This window comes from Genypterus blacodes, unplaced genomic scaffold (genome assembly GCF_046128005.1).
Source record: "Genypterus blacodes isolate CSIRO-AG114 ecotype Tasmania unplaced genomic scaffold, CSIRO-AGI_Gbla_v1 ptg000007l_1, whole genome shotgun sequence".
NCBI classification, from domain to species: domain Eukaryota; kingdom Metazoa; phylum Chordata; class Actinopteri; order Ophidiiformes; family Ophidiidae; genus Genypterus; species Genypterus blacodes.
In genome coordinates this window covers 2,023,592-2,042,500 of record NW_027466821.1, presented here as the reverse complement: position 1 = coordinate 2,042,500, position 18,909 = coordinate 2,023,592, and the positions used below count along the sequence as shown (strand labels likewise).

General features: G+C 48.5%; 1 protein-coding gene across 1 annotated transcript in view; it reads left to right on the top strand.

Moving 5' to 3' along the window:
- The window catches only part of foxp2 (forkhead box P2), a 37,058-nt gene that overhangs the window by 1,127 nt on the left and 17,022 nt on the right, over positions 1-18,909 (top strand). The window contains exons 2-6 of the mRNA XM_076154151.1: positions 8,123-8,260; positions 9,658-9,747; positions 11,279-11,459; positions 12,634-12,955; positions 14,723-14,827. Of these exons, the coding sequence (XP_076010266.1) occupies positions 8,141-8,260; positions 9,658-9,747; positions 11,279-11,459; positions 12,634-12,955; positions 14,723-14,827 (818 nt within the window). The 5' untranslated portion in view covers positions 8,123-8,140. The remainder of the gene's footprint in view (positions 1-8,122; positions 8,261-9,657; positions 9,748-11,278; positions 11,460-12,633; positions 12,956-14,722; positions 14,828-18,909) is intronic.

Below are 18,909 nucleotides of genomic sequence, written 5' to 3'. Positions count from 1 at the left end.
GGAGCAGTGCTTTACCTCATTAGGGGGCTCTGCGCATTTCATTAAAGACTGGGAAATTGGCGTTAACCTCACCCGTTGATATTTTCACAGAGTCTAACAATGGCGACACCTTCAATTGGAGTCACACTCCTGTGTACCTAATTATGCACTGGGGAAGAGATAAGGTTGGCGGGGACTCAAGTCATGTTTTTGCATTGAAATAATTTAACTCGCCCTCATTAAAAGTGTCAATATTATCAGCATATTCATACACAGAGGGATCCGACTTTCCAGGGTGTTTATTTATTTGACTGTGGGAAATATGAATCCTTTCCTATACGGATGAACCTCCTTCCCTCCGCTGGTTATTCATGGACTCCGTTGCACTTTTTTCTGTTTGCGCACCCGTACACTGAAGCGAATGGACTCAAACAAACAGGGAGCGCTGATCTACAAATGCCCGCATAGGCGCCAAGTGCAATACATACATGCCAGAGAAGGACAATATTGGATGAGGGCGGCGCGGTTGCATGATAACCGTCAAGTCCACGTCCAAGCCCCTGCCTCTAATAACACCGGCGGATGGTAAATATTGAATATTTACATTTGCTTACTCCGTCCTTGTCTGCCGTCGGCGATATGAATCAATATGAATCGGAGGGCCTCACCGATCGGCCTGTCCGCAGCTCCGGCTAATCCATCTGTTGATCCAGCCTTTATTAACACCCTCACCTCTTTGTTCCTAAAAAAAACCCTCCCCATGCAGAGCATCTTAGCTCCCCCACAGTCACACCACACCAACACAAACAGACCGGTTGTGTTTTGTGTTCCAGTTTACCCGTACTGCTCGTAACGTGTAAACATCAGTGTAGAAACACGTTGTTTTGCTCGTCTTATTATCAACACAGGTTATTTTTATTCTCGTCTTTAGGGAGTTTACCCAATAAAGCTGCATTATTTACCTGGATTATGAGGGCACAATGGATGGCAAAGTGCAATATTTTATTAGCTTCACAGCGTGATAATAGTTACCGGTAATCAGGCTACATGTTTTCCACCAGAGGAATCACCACCATTGATCCCCTTGTATGATTAGCACAGCAGAAGGAGGGAAAGGGATTAATATTAGCATGACATCCTGCTTATGGCGGAGACACTGATAAATCCTCTGCTAGTCTTTTTTCCTCCCCTTGTTCCTCCATCTTTGGTATTTAAGAGCGGGAAGCGATCCATAGATCATGGCATGCAAATTATTTAGTACACAAGCATCTAAGTGCCTCAGCTTGCAGTTTTAATTACGCGTATTAGCGGCTAAAGGCTCTCGCCTGACTAATTCTATCCTCTCTCGTCGCCCGCGTCTCCGCCGTTGATGATGCGGAGGCAGGCAGCTCTGGCATCCGCACGCACACGCCACACAACAGCCTCACAAACACTCAGACACACACACAAGCTGCTTCTCCACATTTGCGTAATGTGACAGGTCTATTATTACACAGTAAGCCCACGGGAGCACTCAATAAACACCTATTTCTCCCTGTAAATCCCCCCTGCCTCCGCCATGCTGCTTACGCGGCTCTCCCAAGGCACACGACACCCTCTCGTCTCCGCTCCCCGTGCACCTCCTCCGCAGCTCCTCTCTCCCCTCGCTCTCCCTCTCCTCCTGTGGCAATATCCCCCCCTCTGAAAGGCATTTATACAGTGACATTTGGAATACAAATAAAGAAACGCGGACAAGGAGAGGCGGAGAGGATTACAGAGGCCTTACCAATCTGACAGTTGTTTCACTCACACACACAACACACACACACACACATACATAATATATCCACACATGGCCATCATTCATACACACATACACAGCCGCAATGACAGCTACTTCACAAAGTTTTCTACTTGACAGCTGTGGCTTTGTTCCTGTCTGGTAGGAGCTACTTTACCCAGAACTAGCCAGAATACAACTTAAGTACGAGTTCTTCGCCCGCATTCGGGCTTCACGTCAAATGACCGCAAAGATTTCGTAAAGCAGGCTGCAACGTTAATCATAATTTCCCTTTCTCTTGGCGAGTCTTCATCCCCGCTATGGCCAAACCCCCTCCAACAAAAATATCTCCAAGTGGAAGAACAGATCCAGTAAAGATCGCGGAGGCATCTTGAGGCTCCCACAACACAAACTGTTTACGATCGGATAGTGGAGGATTAGCACTCAAACACACCTCCAGTATCTTACCATATCTCATCCCGTCACATTCACCCCGAAGCTCCCCGTCGTGACACGGCCGCCACCCGTATATGTCAGGGCGCACATATAAAGCAGCGAGAATGACCCCTAACCCTGCCTTGTGAGTGGCTTGACAGTGTGTGTGTGTGTGTGTGTGTGTGTGTATGTGTATGTGTGTGTGATCGTGCCTGTGTGTGTGTGTGTGTGTGTGTGAACAAGACCTACTTGCACACTGAGCTGCAAATGAATAAAGCAGCTTGCAATTCCACTAGATGTGCAAGTGTCACAAAGGGAGAAAGGACGGGCAAGTGAAGGAACATTCTGCTTAGTTTTGTATCATTACTTTACAAGACTCATAATCTCAATAGTCTCAATAGTAACCTCAGGTATGTAGAACATCAAAAGAAAATATTTTGTAGTGGAATTAGGGGCTTTTCAGACCCCCTTCAGGGTAGTATAGCGCCTGTAGAGGGCACGGTTTTGTCCTTCTCTGCATTAGCTGTAACTACTAAATACAAAATAAAGATCTAAATAAATAAGCTAGTAACTTTGTATTTTACCCCTGAAATTCCTGTTTCAACTTTCAATGTGCCACCCTAATATTTTCAGCCAGCCCTCCCCACTAAATATGTTCTGCAGGCACCACTGGGTGCTGGGCTCATCCTCTGGGGTGTCGCATTTTTAAAGGTCAGGTCCACACATCTCACCGCAGATGCCGTATCGCAGCATCTGGACGGCCGCGCTCGTCCGCGTCGCCGGCTTTCATCCAGAACACACACACACATACAAATGCAGGGGGAAAAGGGCTCGGTTTCAGAAGAGGTGAACTAACTTGGTTGTGTGTGTGTGTGTGTGTGTGTGTTTGTGTGTGTGTGTGTGACTAAAATAAGGCCCCTCGCATTTAAATTTATGAATCTTCTGCATCCCCTCTGGTTGGATCTGAAAATAGAGGGGGAAATTATCACATTGTGTTATTCATGAGGAAAACTTCTGTTGACTCTAAGGGAGAGAAAGAGAGAGAGAGAGAGAGAGAGAGAAACGTCAGCACATTTTTAGTCAAACACCCTTGCTTGCTGGCTTTTGTAACCAGAAAACAAGATTACCCCACACACATACACACACACAACCGCCCCCCCTTCCCCCCACATTTTACAACACCTACAGGACAAGATTGCTAAATTGCGAGGACGGCGCCGGTTCATCATTGTGATGCAAAAGAAGTTGAAATGCAAACCCCAGGGCGAGGTAGCCGAGTTTGTGGGATCAAGAGAAAGTGAGAGGGAGGGGAGGGACAGAGGGAAGGGCGGGGGAAGGGGGGGGGGGGGGGGGTAGCTCAGACCTTTGATGTAGCGGCAACAAATTTACCTCGTGACAGAAGATACATGGGTGCAATAAACGAGTTATACCAGCCCTTACACGCGTAATCAGATGATTCTGGCCAGGGTGTTAATTGGATCCTAACCGGCAGATCTGATACGCCTCGGCCCTGGTGGTGCTGGTGGTGGTGGTGGTGGGGGCTGTGAGGGTGGGGGGAGCCTTTCCAAGTGATGAACTATAATTCACTGAGCTGCTTGAAGCACTTGTAATTTACTGTGTGTCACTGATGAAGAGGCTGATCCAGTGGAGGCCATATTACCTGCAACATCAGAAAGAAGTGTGTGTGTGTGTGTGTGTGTGTGTGTGTGTGTGTGTGTGTGTCCCTGCTCTCACTCGTGCTCCCTCTCACTCCTCTCTACACTCTTTCTTTCGTCATCCTCTCCCCTCTCTGTCTCTCTCTGTCTCTCTCTCTCTCTCTCTCTCTCTCTCTCTCTCTCTCTCTCTCTCTCTCTCTCTCTCTCGCTGAATCTTGAAATGTGTACACCTGCGGGGAGCGAAGCAGCCTAACAACTCGCAATAAAAGCCTCGCCGATCGGTGCCGATAACGACACAAACAGAGGCATGATCAATCGATCGATCCTTACGGAATGGAAATCGCCCTGAGCTCGTCCAAGTCTTCTCAGGCTCCAACACAATAGGGCCTTTTACTTTATGATAGATTGCATTTCTGTGGAAATTGACTAAGGAAAACATCCAGTAATCTACTTAGCTTCACTCCTGACAATCTCCAGTATCGATTTGCCTAAGCTGACGTTTCCCTCATGCATAATAGAAACACGTGAACTTTAGGCACTCTGGCCACGTAGTCTTGGCGGTGCCTCGTGCGGGGGAAGAGTTCCCGCTATCGATAATGGCGGCGGGAGCATTTTGTTAGTAATTGGCGAGTAAATGAGCAGTGTTGGCTGAAAGGGAGGTCGAGAGGTCAGCAGTCCATGTGCTCTGAGGGGGGTCTTGAGTTTTAGGCCCACACACCCCTCCTTGGACGCCCAGGAGATTGAGATGAATTAGTGTTGGATGGGGGCTGGGGTGTCTCTTTCTCTCTTACACACTCAAACTCTCGCTTTTCCTCTTGATTTCTTCTGTTCCCCGTGTGTGTGTGTCTAAATGGACCAAGTGCCTTAATTAACAGTGACTCTCCCTGCCAAGGATCCACAGTAATTACCAGCGAGGTCCTTTCCATTTCTCTTGGTCTTTATCTTTGCGGCGTCTCACGGTGAAGCCGCGACTCCTGTCCGGTGCTACAGAGCGGCCTGTGTCGTTGATCACCGCCTTGTTCTCGTTGCCCCCCACGATGTTTACGGGCGACATCTAATCACCAGCTTCACCCCCTGCTTATTACTAAATCGAATAAAACGGTTTCTCCACTGCTGGACTTCCTTAATTGTTTAAGTTTGAACTCTGATACACTTGTAATCTCCTGCTTTGGGTCATTGTAATTGTGTGCGTAAAATCCATCGGAGTAAAGATAAAACGGCGCACAGCGGAGAGTGTGTAATTGCTGGAAGTGCGTTGGTCCATCGGTATAGATGGTAAAACGCCCGTACGAATCAAACATAATGAGAGACTCCGGCGCCAGCTTGGGCTCCACGAGAGATACCTGAGCTTTTCGTGGAAGAGCTTGACCTTTCGCGAGGCATTGGAGAGGCTGGTTTACAGCTGCGGGCGCTACGCCGTGCGGCGTAATGATCTACTTCTGCTGAGGGCCCACACCAGAGCTTTCACATCAGGAGCCAATTTAAAGGTCCTTTGTTTTTGTCACAGAGGCTTTTCCTAGCAAACAACACAGACTCAAAAGTTCACGTCAGCGCTGACGATTTTACAAAATGTTGTGATTTCGTGAAATTTACATCAGAACGAGTGGGATGACATGTGTTGGCCTTTGGACTATAGAACCGCAGAACACGACTCAAAGCTTCTCTAAATGAAGAACTGGCAACATGGCTCCACAGCAATACATTCAAAGACCTATGAACCACATTCACACATATCTCCAACCTAAAAAAAAACAATATTGGCGACCTGTTTCAGACGTGTCCTCTACATCATGACGTGTCCTCAGTCTGGATCATGACATTTTTGAGTCTCACTGTAAGCCAGTGGACATAAATCGAGGGTTGAAATGATGAACGTGTTTGAATTGAATGTCAATCATGCAGGTGTTACATTCAGGGTCATTTACATTCCAAATTTGCGCATATTAGAATAAAAGGAAACACACCTTTTGTGTGATTAAGGTCCCCAGTGGCCACGACAAGTGCTGCTAATTTCCAAATGATTTAATAAATCCCATTAACATTTTGTGTGAGTGGAGTTGGTAATGTAGAAAAGGGAAGCAGCAGCCGTGTTGGATATCATGGCTCCTGCTCGATGAAAGAGCTATTCATGGCGGGTGTGTGTGTGTGTGTGTGTGTGTGTGTGTGTGTGTGTGTGTGTGTGTGTGTGTGTGTGTGGATGTTTACGCCGCTGCCATCATCTCGTAAATGCTCATTAATTTTGTCCCTCCGTGGCAAAATCATTTCTCGGAGAGGCAATTCAGCGCCCTGTTCCTTTCAATTCACCGCCCGCGTCAATCAAGCGCCCGTGCAGTATCCTGCAGAATGGAGGTGTTATATTCCCGCAATTATCATGTCATATACTCGAAAATGTAAATGAACGTGTGTGTAAAATTAAATTTATGGGTTGTCAGTGAAGAATAAGAACCAGGAGAGCAATTACTTATCTGCTTTCATCTCGGAGCCTCTGATACGTCAAGCAGAAAAGCATGCAGTTAAACGCTGGAATTAGCATTGTGCCGCACTTCACAATGGACGTGGGCCAGTGGCTTCTCTCCCCTCTTCGTCTTCATCCTGCCCCCCCTTCCTCCTCGTCTTCTTCTCCTTCACCCTCTTTTTGTTTAGAGCGCCATTGGAATGGAGGACGATTACTAACCGTTACTCTTCTTCAAATCAAAATGAATGTGTAAAAGTAGCTTTTTTCTAGAGCGTTGCTGTTGAGGAGCCGCGTTATTTACAGCAAAATCTTATACTCTTGCGTGCGTCTTTACAATTCTTCTTTGTCAACCAAAACATCTTTGAGCCGGCATCCAATTAATGGCCTTAATGAGTGCATCTCTCATGTTGTTTCCCGGCTGCACCCGTCCTATTGTCACAGCATCCAACACAAAACCAGGGGTGACTGCGGGGGTAATTACTTACCTACCAAATGTACCTTTAAGGGTTAATAACGTTGAAGGTGTAAGCACGGCATTTGCATAATTACACACGGACTGTTTAATTTGCAACTTTTTGACGGCTTTTGTTCACCGCCTCACTTTATTGTGAACGCGTCTTCTTCACACACACACAGAGAGAGAGGGAGAGAGAGAGAGAGAGAGAGAGAGAGGGTCCAGGAAAGAAAAGAGATGTAACACAACATCCTCCTCCTCCTCCTCCTCCTCCTCCTCCTCCACCTTAGATGGAGTCCCTTCTCTCTAAGACCCTAATGAACAATGGAGGCAGGATTTGTTTGAATATGAATATGAATGTGCAGCGGGGCCGGCTGGAAGTTGACCTTCAGCTGTGATTTTCAGTTCATCAGGATTAGTCAAGGCGGGCGATCAGGAGCCACTAATGCATAATGACTTCTAAAATGAAAAATGTGTAGTGACCATGCAAATGTCTCGGCTAATCAAAGAGGGGGGAAAAACCTGGGGATGGGGGGGAGGGGGGGGGGGGGGGGGAGGCGACGGTGGCGGTGGCGGATGGGCGTTGAGAAACGGAGAGCCAAACAAGGACGTGTCAAGGCCTGACAGAGGGAGAGAGTTGGAGGGGGGTGGGGGAAGAGAAGGAGGGAGGGATGGAGGAAAGTAATCAAGGCGGCTTGATTAGCTTGGCGATGAGGACAGGGATGTCTTTTTGGCCCCTTGACACACCGCAGAGGCTGGCTACTGTCATGGCCGCTCGGTGCCAAACACTGTCACAATTAACAGGGAAGATGCCACCGACTACACGTTGACGCTTTATCCTGATATCGACGCATTTCGGACGATTTTTTCTTTCGGATCTCACTTTCGGAAGTAGGAAATTCCTCAGGCCCGGATTCCCCCCGACCTTCCACATCCCACTGATTGTGCCCGCCATGTGTCCACTTCATCAGCGCGCCTTTTAATCAACTTTGCCGTCGCGCATTTCCACGCCGTTTTCGCAATTGCGTCGCTGATAGGTGCGGTAACGCGGGGGGGGGGGGGGGAGGAGTTCAAGGGTCCTGCTAATTAAGGTCTACGTCTATTTAAATCCTCGCTTTCTCCCCAGCGGGGGTGGAGGAGGGAAAATACGATGAGCAACACAAAGGCACAGCACCCATCTGTCCTTCAGCGTCTCCTCCAGGCTGCCCGCCATCAGGGCCTTAGGAGGTCGCCAATTACCACACTCCCAGTAGATACCAGGAGAACTGACACACACCTCAAAAACTCAGTTTCACCAAACTTTTTATCCCATTTTACCTCATCTCCTTCTTCCCGTTTTCTCTTTGTCTTTCTCTCCGGTCCCATCCAATCGTTCTGACGTCCAGGTTCCAGTGTCGGTGGCCATGATGAGTCCCCAGGTGATCACGCCGCAGCAGATGCAGCAGATCCTCCAGCAGCAGGTGCTTTCCCCCCAGCAGCTCCAGGCCCTGCTCCAGCAGCAGCAGGCCGTCATGCTGCAGCAGGTACGCACACACACACACACAGACGATCACTATCACCATCTAACACATGTACAAATCGGTATCTACAATCCTGAGTCACACCTGTCGTTATGTATCGGTGCCACCCGCTCGCTCATGCCAACTCATCGCTCCCTGCGACCTTGACACACTTCCACCAGGAGGAAGCAGAAATTGACGCGCTCGCTCACGTCGCTTCTAATTAACTGTCTCCAGTGTGTCGTCGGTTCAATTCCCCAACGGGCATCTGTCAGGGAGCGTGGGAGGAGGGCTCAGTTTGAAGAGGAGTGATGGGTGATGGATGATATAATATTTGGAGTCGGCTTGAGGAAGGACACTCACAGATTTGATTAAAGGATAGGGGAATTTGTTTAATTAAGTTACAAATTGTTTCTCTTGATAGGCAGAGTGATTCCAGTATTGTAACTGCAGCGACTTTTGGACGTGATGTTCTATTGTGCACGCTCAATCTCTGCGTAACACAATTCATCATGTTGCAGGACGCAAGTAACGTCCTGTTCCTGCATCAGACAGAAGTTGGGAATCTGCATCATGCATTAGGCATCGGCAACATTAAATAAATAGGAAATGTTGGGGCGAAAACTTGTCCTGGGCGAGTGCAGAGCAAAGTGCTGTCGTTTGATTTATGTTGATTAAGTGACTGGAACAAGAGTTACAAAACATTTCACAATTGCTCCTAGGGCTCCCATTTGTTTGGAGTATTAGCGTCTGTTAAATCTCGCGCCGACGTCTGTATGGCGGTTTGCGAGGAGCTGGACCGTGCGTTCCAACTGTTCAAAAGCGAAAAAGCCATCTGAGGTTTATACGAGACGGAACCGAAAGTATCATTTAAATGGCTGTCACAGTGCGTGAGTGTATGTGTGTGTGTGTGTGTGTGTGTGTTAAAGAAATCAGTTCAAAACAGCGGCCCTGCTCCTGTGAGAGTTTACTATGTTTATTTCAGGCACTGCGGAGGATGTCAGTGCGTCACGGCGGCCAAATGCATAGTTAATATGATGAATTGTTGCCCCCTGCAAAACTGTGCCAGACTATTAAAAGTCCATATGGAGGAAACTGTGAGCGACAGTCGGGATACAAATGCCAAAAGCAATAGAAGTGTTATTTATAATGCACAACAGTGTTTTCCGCCAGCCGATGCGCGCTGAGGAGGTGCAGCCACGATTAAGAGAAAACGTTAATTGTGAGCGATGTTCTCTGTGTGTTTTTTTGCATATAAATCAGTTGTAATTCCTGCATATCACCAAAATGGTAATTAGCGTAATGTCTTAATGCCGCAGTTCATCACTTTGGAGAGAAACTGCTCTCAAACTGCGCACCGAGCAAACCTGTTCATGTCTTTGTGGTGTTCATTGTGTGTGTGTTTCTGTGTGTTTGTGTAGCAACACCTGCAGGAGTTCTACAAGAAACAACAGGAGCAACTTCATCTGCAGCTTCTTCAGCAGCAACATCCTGGCAAACAAGCTAAAGAGGTAAACACACACACACACACACACACACACACTCCACACACACACTATTAATGAAGAGTTTCCAGCGATGTTCACAAACACAACGCTTGCATACATACACTCTGATTGGAAGAGGAGCCCCCGACACCAAAGAGGTCCGGGGTCCCAGTCGTTAATGAACTGTTTCCGTGGGCGCGCTCGCAGACAAACAACGCAGCCGCCTTGCTTAAGTCACAGCGTGCGACACCCATAAATCACACTGACAGGCGGACGGCGGCGGACACGGACACGGCTTCCTCCACAGTGTCTCGTCTCGACGTCTCGAGCTATCGAAAACAAAAAAGAAGAGACCAGCGCGATGGGCCTCGGCCACATTTGCGTAGTCTGCATCTGAGCGCCAACGCAAACCAGAGGCCACAAACACGAGAACACAGAGAAAGCACCTTTCCTCTTCCTCTCTTTCTTTCTCTTTTGCACATCTCCGTGTCTCTTCAAGCAGCCCATTACAGTGGCCCGACAGGAAGCCACAGCGTGACCTCCCGGCGGCTTTGTTTCTGTTTGGATTTGTGAATAGAGTTTTTCAGGGGGCCCCCGCCATCAAATATGGAATAGAAATTGCTCCCTTATTTCTCTGGCGGCAGGGTGAAGGGGTGGGCGGTGGGTGCAAACCGCCTTCTTCCATCACTACATTATGCAGCCTGTTTTCCAGTGAGCGCATCACAAGCTTTACTTCCCCCCCCCCTCCGCCACTCACACACACACACGCCCGCCCGCCCACGTGCGTTCCCCCAGCTTCAGCTCGGGACTCGCATAGGCAAACACACCAGCGTGACGTGTTGTGTTGTTCACTGCCTCTGCGTTAATGTAAGGACAAAAGCAGACAGCAGCGCAATCACATTGCACTTTTTGACATTTATACGTTGTTGTGTCTTTCGTTTCTGACTGTCACTGCCTCTCTCGCCTGTTTTGCTGCATTTGATGTTTTTTCATTCTGTTGTTGTTCTGTTGTTGTTTTGCATAGAGCTTATGCAACATCTCCACGAGGAAAGCACAGACGGGCTGGAAAGGAGAGGTGTGGAGTCTTTGTTTGTGTGTGTGTGTTTGTGTACTTTGTGTATGCATTTATTCACATGTGATGCTGCAAACTCCTTGTCGCGCTCCCTTACACCCCCCACCCCCCCGGGCCACATAAGCTTGAAACAGACTAACAAACTATCGGGCTCAGCGTCACACACACACAGGCACAAACACTCACAGGACACAGTAAGTGAGCTTACGCAGACAGTGTGTGTGCTGAGAAGCAGAGGAGTGGAGTGAGGAAGAGGGGTGTAGTTAAGGTCACAGCAGAGGCGAATGAGTGCAGACTAGACGCTGTACACACACACACACACACAGCAAAAATATAGCTCTCCCTCTCTTCTCTGTCTCTTTCTCTCCCTTTCTCTCTCACTTGTTAATTTGTCTGTAATTTCCCTCCTCTCCTCTCCCCTCCACTCCTTGCCTCCTTCTTCTTCTCCTCCTCCTCCTCCCCTCTCTCTCTCTATAGCAACAGCAACAGCAGCAGCAGCAGCAGCTGGCCGCCCAGCAGCTCGTCTTCCAGCAGCAGCTCCTGCAGATGCAGCAGCTCCAGCAGCAGCAGCACCTGCTCAACATGCAGCGGCAGGGCCTGCTGTCGCTGCCCGGGCCCGCGCCCGGCCAGGCCGCCCTGCCCGGACAGACCCTGCCCCCGCCAGGTAAGAGGAGGAGGAGGAGGAGGAGGAGGAGGAGGAGGGAAGGGAAGGGAAGGGAAGGGAAGGAGGAGTGTTTGAGTGCAGTTGTGCGTGGCTTAGTCACGTGAGATGCAACATGGTGGTCACGTGCTTCCTGTTCTTTAGGGGATTTAATATTTTGGGATGGGGGGAGGTTGATATAAATATGTGTTTCACTTTATTTGCATGTGTTCATCTTGTCTCTCCAGGCCTGTTTGTCCTACCTCTGTCTCTCTCTGCTCTTCTGTCTTTGTTTCACTCATTGGTATGCACCTCTGTCCTCCTGCATTATCTCTAAGTATGTCTGTCTGTCTCCCTCCCTCTCATTGGTATGCACCTCTGCCTTCCACTTTGTCCCTAACTCTCCTGATCATTTTTAGTCCCTCATTCTTCCTGTCGCCGTCTGATTATGGCTCTTCTTGTTTGTCTCCTTACCCTGCCCATATTTGTGTTTGTTGTTTTTCCCCGTCTCTCTCCTATTCCCCTCACTCCCCAGCTCCTTCGCCCTCCCCCGCCCTCCCTCCCTTCCTTCCGCCGCTTGTTGTTGTTATTGTTGTTGTTTACTGCCTTCACTGAGAGCCAAGAGAGAGGAGGAAAGAAGAAAACACCGGGTGGGGGTGGGGGGGGACACAGAGACAGAGGGAGAGCTCCAGCTCCATTTTCTCCTCTGAGTCAAGTAAACACTCATGTTTGTTGTTTACCACTGAAATGGCGGGTATGGAAAACAACAGGCGGGGAGACGCTAGAAAGAAATCAAAGGAGTGAATATTGGATAATTAGTTTCTGAGCTGAAAACACGAGGTGGACAAAGCTTGTTTACCTCAGGGACGACATCAGTGCGCCCGGAGCCACAGTAATGAGTGATTCACGCTTCTTACTCAGATTAGACGGAAACACTTAACCGTTATTGTCAAGCAATTCGCACAAAACGACTTTGAGACAGAATCTGTTTGTTAGGTGTATGCGAGGATGAGGTCTTCCGAGTTTGCAGAGTTCGGGCACAAACTTTGTGGCCTCACACCACACACTCTGGTTTGCATTCGGCTGGGGAGCTGTATTGATGTTGTGTACTATATATGATTCGCTGCCCACCCACTTGCTCTCCTTCCTTTTGTCTCTCGATTCTGTTTTCATCCGTTGCTCTCGTCTCCTCTAGCAGGCCTGAGCCCCGCCGAGTTGCAGCAGCTGTGGAAGGACGTGACCGGAGGCGGCGGTCACGGCATGGAGGACAACGGCATCAAACACAGCAGCAACAACGGCGGAGGCGGCGGCGGTGGTGGGGGCGGTGGTGGGGGCGGCGGCGGCAGCGGTGGCGGCGGCCTGGACCTCTCCACCAACAACTCCTCCTCAACTACCTCCTCCAACCCCGCCAAAGCATCGCCACCCATCTCTCACCATTCCATCGCCAACGGCCAGTCCCCCGCCCTCAACCACAGAAGAGAGCGGGAACGGGAACGGGAAAGGGAAAGGGAGCGAGAGAGGTAAATCACCAAGGGGTAAAAGAAAAAAGACAGAAATTTCCAGCTGCAGTCACACTTTTTTTGTTTAAGGCAGGAAACACTCAGAACTCAGCGCTCCCGTCTCGGGTATTTGTCCTCGTTTAGAATAACAACCTTCGTTACTACAGGGAAAACATCATGTTTTGTTTGTTTGCTTGGTAGTTTATTAGCGTCTTGGTAATATTAAAAAAAATAACAGCCTTGTTTTCCCCGGGGAAGGCGCTTGCCATTGAACGCAGTTAAATTGCATACAGATATCAAAAGCAGGGAGAGGCAGCCATGCAGGCAGGCGCACTTACAACAAGGCTCTCTGGCAGGCAAGACAAGGTAACCTCCTTGTACATTAAGTATTTAGTGCTTTCGCTCTTTTTTTTTCTCCTTTGAAAATTACCTTCCTTGCTTGCTTGTCATGTAAACAGAATACGTGATGCCTTGAGTGGCGTTTCCAGGATGTTTATCCTTGTGATGGCGTCTTTTATAAATGCACCCGGTACCAAAACACTGACGGTTCACATATCTGCCTATCTGGCCCATGCATTATTCAAAGGCTTTTCTTGGGCGATATTATAATAAGGACTTAGGGTAAGGTGTAGGGTGTGTGTGTGTGTCTGTGTGTGTGGGTGTGGGTGTATATGTGTGTGTGCTGGTAGAGACTCACACTGGAGGTGGAAGTGCTGTGTAATTGGTTTAAAGTAGATGCTATCTCTCCAGTCGCACTAAAAGGAGGCTTGAAAAAGATATCTGTAGAATAGAAGGAAGACAGCGAGGAAGACAGAGGAAGGGAGGGAGCGAGAAGAGGAGGAAGAAAGGAGGAAAACACTCTTTTCCGTTATCAACCCGCGTCCCCCTAGGGGTGTGTGTGTGTGTGTGTGTGTGGTGTCTCCATAATGATGGAACGAGGAGCATTGTCAGGCGGGCTGCTTACCAACATGCCACAGATCAATGTGCGGGGGGGGGGGGGGGGGGGGGGGGGGGGTAAGCCCCTCTGTAAAACACAGTTTGAGCCCTGGCACACACATGCATGTACACAGTCATTGACCACACACAGGCGCTGTGTTCACCTAACTGTACATACGCACGGGAACACACACGAATCCGCCGCTCCCGAGCCTAAAGGTTAAACTGTCATCTTTAATAGGATGTGCTGTCTAGGCAGGGTCGTAACTTATTTGGGTGCCATTTGAAAAACGCCAGTGCGCCCCCCATCCCCCCACCCCCACACTGTCCTCAAAGAACATAAGTTACACAGAGAATTAATCTCCTGATGAAAATTATATGGCTGTCTGGATTTTTAATGTTTACTCGAAAAGCTCCCCCCCACCTCCTTTCTTTCTCCCCCCATAATGGCTTTACAAGATGGCGATGGTGGCTGCCGTGGAGCTCCAGCTTTAGCTCCAGCTCTCTCCATTGGCCTCCATCATCAGTCCCCTGCAGTCTCTTATGTTGGGTGCATGCTGCGGCGTTTGGATAGAGTAATATATGGTAGCTGACTTAGTATTTGGGCTGATCCTTCTCCAAACACACACTCTGTCTCCCCTGCCATGCCTTGGTTGATGAAATTGACCCGTTTTGACCTCTTCCATTCTGATCGTAATCTGACAGGCGCAAGCCCTTGCAAACCATTTTTCATGAATGCCATCCTCTCTTTAAAACCACCCTGCTTATCACCCTCCTAATCTGCCCTCTCTCTCACTCTCTCTCTCTCTCTCTCTCTCTCTCGCTCTCTCTCTCTCATTTCTCCTTCTCCAGTTCATTACATGAAGAAAGCGGAGGATCCCACCCTCTGTATGGTCACGGTGTTTGTAAATGGCCCGGCTGCGAAAGCATCTGCGAGGACTTCGGACAGTTTTTGAAGTAAGTTTAAGTGCTCTGTGTTACTTGATTTTGAGATAACGCGATTATTTTGTTGATCGATTAATCAACTGCCCTGACCCTCATGCGTTGTGCCTTCCCCTTCTACCAAATGCCTTCATTTTCTTCGTCTTTGTTGCTCAATGGTTGCCAGCCAACTGTTTGGCACATGACCACCAACACCTGTGTTGAGTGTGTTGTCATATTGCTGAATAATCAATTAGATCAATTTTTAATCGATTAATCGTGACAGCCCGTATAAGGTATGAATGGTGTGTCTCTCTGCCCACCTCTCTACCACGCATGACTTGTGTGCACACAAACTAAAATGAAGCCAAAAAAGATCTGCTCACCAAAGCACTTCATTGTACGGGTACAGATGGACCTAACAAAGAAAACACCACCGCCTTTCAAAACAGCCATTTTGACCTTCCAGACAGGCAGTTGACAGGCCTTGGCAGCATGGGATTCAAACCCACTCTGGTTCCTAACAAAATCTCCCTCCTCGCGTGGATGGGCCTGATAGGTTTGTGAAAAAGAGTCAAAAGCTAATGGCAACTCGCACTGCCGCACACTAACCTCCACAACAAAGGCCCCCATTCAGTGTTGTCATGGTGCAGGCGCCAGAGCGAATGAACTCTTCATGCTCCATCAACAATTTAGTTAATTAGCTCATTTGTAATTGGCCGGCTTTGTTGCCAGGATGTTAGTGGGGGGACATCAAAGGAAAGAAGGTGTTTGCAGCGCTGCCGATTACAGGTTATCACATTGCCACTCATTGAGAGTCTCTCTGCCTTCTCTCTCTCTCTCTCTCTCTCTCTCTCTCTCTCTCTCTCTCTCTCTCTCTCTCTCTCACTACCACTATCACTCTTTCTCCGGCTCCCCGCTCTCACACAGAGAAGAAAAGAAAGGGAAAGCTTTAATTTGAATATTATAATTAGATTTGTAATTAACTGTGAAATAACGATCTGGTGAGTGTTTTTCACAGGGTGTAAATGTCTGCGTGAATTTCGCATAAACTCTGGAAATCGGGACGCTGCTCTCTGCCATATTTTCCAAATTATGCATTTCTTCACACTGGCGACTTGTAATAAGTTGCATGAGGCTAAAAATGCACTGATACAAGAAGCGGAGGCTGCCCTTGGGGAGCTGCTGTAGGATTTAGGTCACGCCGCTGCTAATTCTACAGCATTGGCTTGTTCATGAAATGAAATGACTCTAATAAAAATGTTGCTTACTGGTCGTTCATACGGGCCGAGCAGGCAGGGACATTAAGCGGCATTTTCACACTCCGTCGACACGCGCAACACACCCAAAGGAACCATAACGCTTTTAAATGAATCGGGGGCAACTACACTAAAGCCGTGTCCCCAATGTGCAATAAATAGTAATCTTAATGACTTTTTAACGAAATAATCAGTATAGTATATAGTGTCCGTTTTTAAGGGCGGTCATGATGGACACCTTGATTGTCCCACAATGCAGTACACAGAAGAAAGGGAAGCGCAACTCCTGAGGAAAAATTGTGTGTTTATGAATGCACTTCTTCAGTTAGCTTGCTGTCTTGCTTTGAAATTAGCATTTTAGTTAATCAGCAATTACGCTAGCTAGCAACAACACACGCACAAATCTCTTTGCTGTTCCTGAGTCAGTTAATGTTTTTTTCTACTGCTTAAAATTAAGTATTAAGATCTGAACTCGGAATCCACTATGTAGTATTCGTGTGGTATGCCTGTGTGACGCAGCACAAGTGTGTGTGCTTATTCCAGTGTGTAATGCACATGAAAGACAGCAGTTTTGTCAGTTTAGCAGGGGTCACAGCACATCCATAGGCATCATATAGCATAAGGCATTGTATCCCCTGTGCTGTGGACAATCTGGACTACATTTGTAGTGGCTCAGGTCGAAGAGTTTGCCTTGCAGCTCCGGAACGGCCATGTGTGTGTGAGGAGGCAAGACGGCATTGGATTATCACCGCAGTCCTCCCTACCTTGTCTTATCACCTTAACACATTTACTTATAAAACACTGTGTTCCTCTGCGCCCTGTGCATTACGCTGGCGTGCAAACACGCGTAAGTCTGTGTGTTCTAAGGATACTGTGTCTAGATAGCTTAGCTGGTTACTTAGGCGATGGGGCAGAGATCTAACGTCGCGAATCCAGTAAGCTCAGGAGTCGATGCGAAAGGAGGCGCGGTTGCAAAGGGGAAAGCGGCAAGAATAGAGAGAGAGAGAGAGAGATGGCGGGAGAAGAAGAAGAAGAGGGGAGGTTTCGTTCTTGAAAGACAGAGCACAGGTTGGCAGAGTGTTTTGTCAGAACCTGTTCCCGAACAAGACGGAGCAGCGCCTCGTTTCAGCCCCGCGCAGAGTCGGGAGGCTCACACTCTCTGCTATAACCCGCCCTCCACATGAAAACAGACAGAGGGGGAAGAGGAAGAAGACAGGCTCGTCACCAGAACAAAGATGGCTGCTCGGCGGCGTGCCTCGGAGCAGCGATTGTCGATGTCAGAGGGAGGCCTTTCATGTTTCTGGAGATGCCAGTCGTCTAGTCGCGCACACACACACTGGCGCACACAGTTTAAACGGGGGGTTACATAAAGCGGGTGTCAGATTTAGATGACAGTTTAGATGTTAGTAGTTGGGTTACGGGTTGTGTGTGTGTGTGAGGGGGGGTAGGGGTGGAGGGAGAGGTGGGGAGGGTGGGGGCGGCACGGGAGCTCGGCTCAGCGGCGGTGACACGTTTAGTCGCGTGTTGTTTTGTTGCGTGAGGGGAAACTTGTCAAGATCAGCATTTAATGGCACTTCAGCGTTCTTTTCAAGTGTTCTCACCTGGAAACGGTCGCCGCGAGGTGGCTGGCACCCTGAATTAGCTCTCTGAAGTTCAAAATGGAGTAATATCGCTGCCGATGTTGCTTGAGTGGTTCGTGGAGAGAAAAAACAGGAAGAGGGATGTTGATGCGTGCGCTGGAACTATTTTGGGGGGCGAGCACATATGGCAAATACATGAATATGCAAGCAAAGGTATGAGAACGTTTAGCCGCTGACTACATGACATAATCTATAGATATCTGCATTTATTGATTGATTTATCCCGTTTCACGATTTAAAAAAGGAAATTAATCGTTTCCACTGACCGCGCATGTCCATTTAGTCCCCAATCAATGCCCGCCATCTCACTGGGCTATATATCTACATAAAGACATATACATGAGTACACACACACACACACACACACACACACGCTCTCTGTCACCACTACTGTGCTTTCCTTATTACTGGCAGGCTCCATGTTAAAATGGCAAACTCAGCCGCTAACCTGAACGTCGGTGTCTGTAACCCACTGCTAATTAAACCCACAAGGCAGCAGCCGAGTGTCTTTCTCTCACTATATATATATAATGTGCACACACACACACACACACACACACACATGCATAAATCCACTCACACACATACATTGTGGAGGCAGGCAGGCCCCTGGCCCCTGGATAGCTGAGCTCCCCTCCACCCCGCATGTCTGCTGCTACAGTGACAAGACCTTTAAAACGGAGGGCATTACTTATGCACTGCCACCATAGGGAGAGAATGTGTGTGTGTGTGTGTGTGTGTGTGAGAGAGAGAGCGGGTCTATGCACATATGAGCTGGACACGCGTGTGTAAGTGCGTATGCTTCATGTGTTTGTGCACAGAGCGTCTCAGACAGTCCGTAGGCCCGAACTTCCCATCCTCTGCCTGCCGTCTGTGGCCCCTGATAATACACACAGACAATTAGCACAACTGTATCATCCATGTATGCCAGCCTGAGTAGATTTATTATCGGGCCCTGAGTGGACGTCCATGGCCTATACATATTCATATACACAGCTGTTGGCGGGGGGAGGTGGGGGAACCTCAGAGATGTTTTCTTCCTTTGTGTTTAAGGGAACAGAAAAAGCTGCGGCGCCAAACAAAGAATAAAGGAACCCTTGTTCTTCTCTGTTTATTGTCTGGTTGGCGGTCTATCTCTCGTCTCCTCCATCCTTGGCTACTTTGATATAGCATCAAAAACGGAGCACGGCTCAGTAAACAAAAACAAAACGGTACAGCG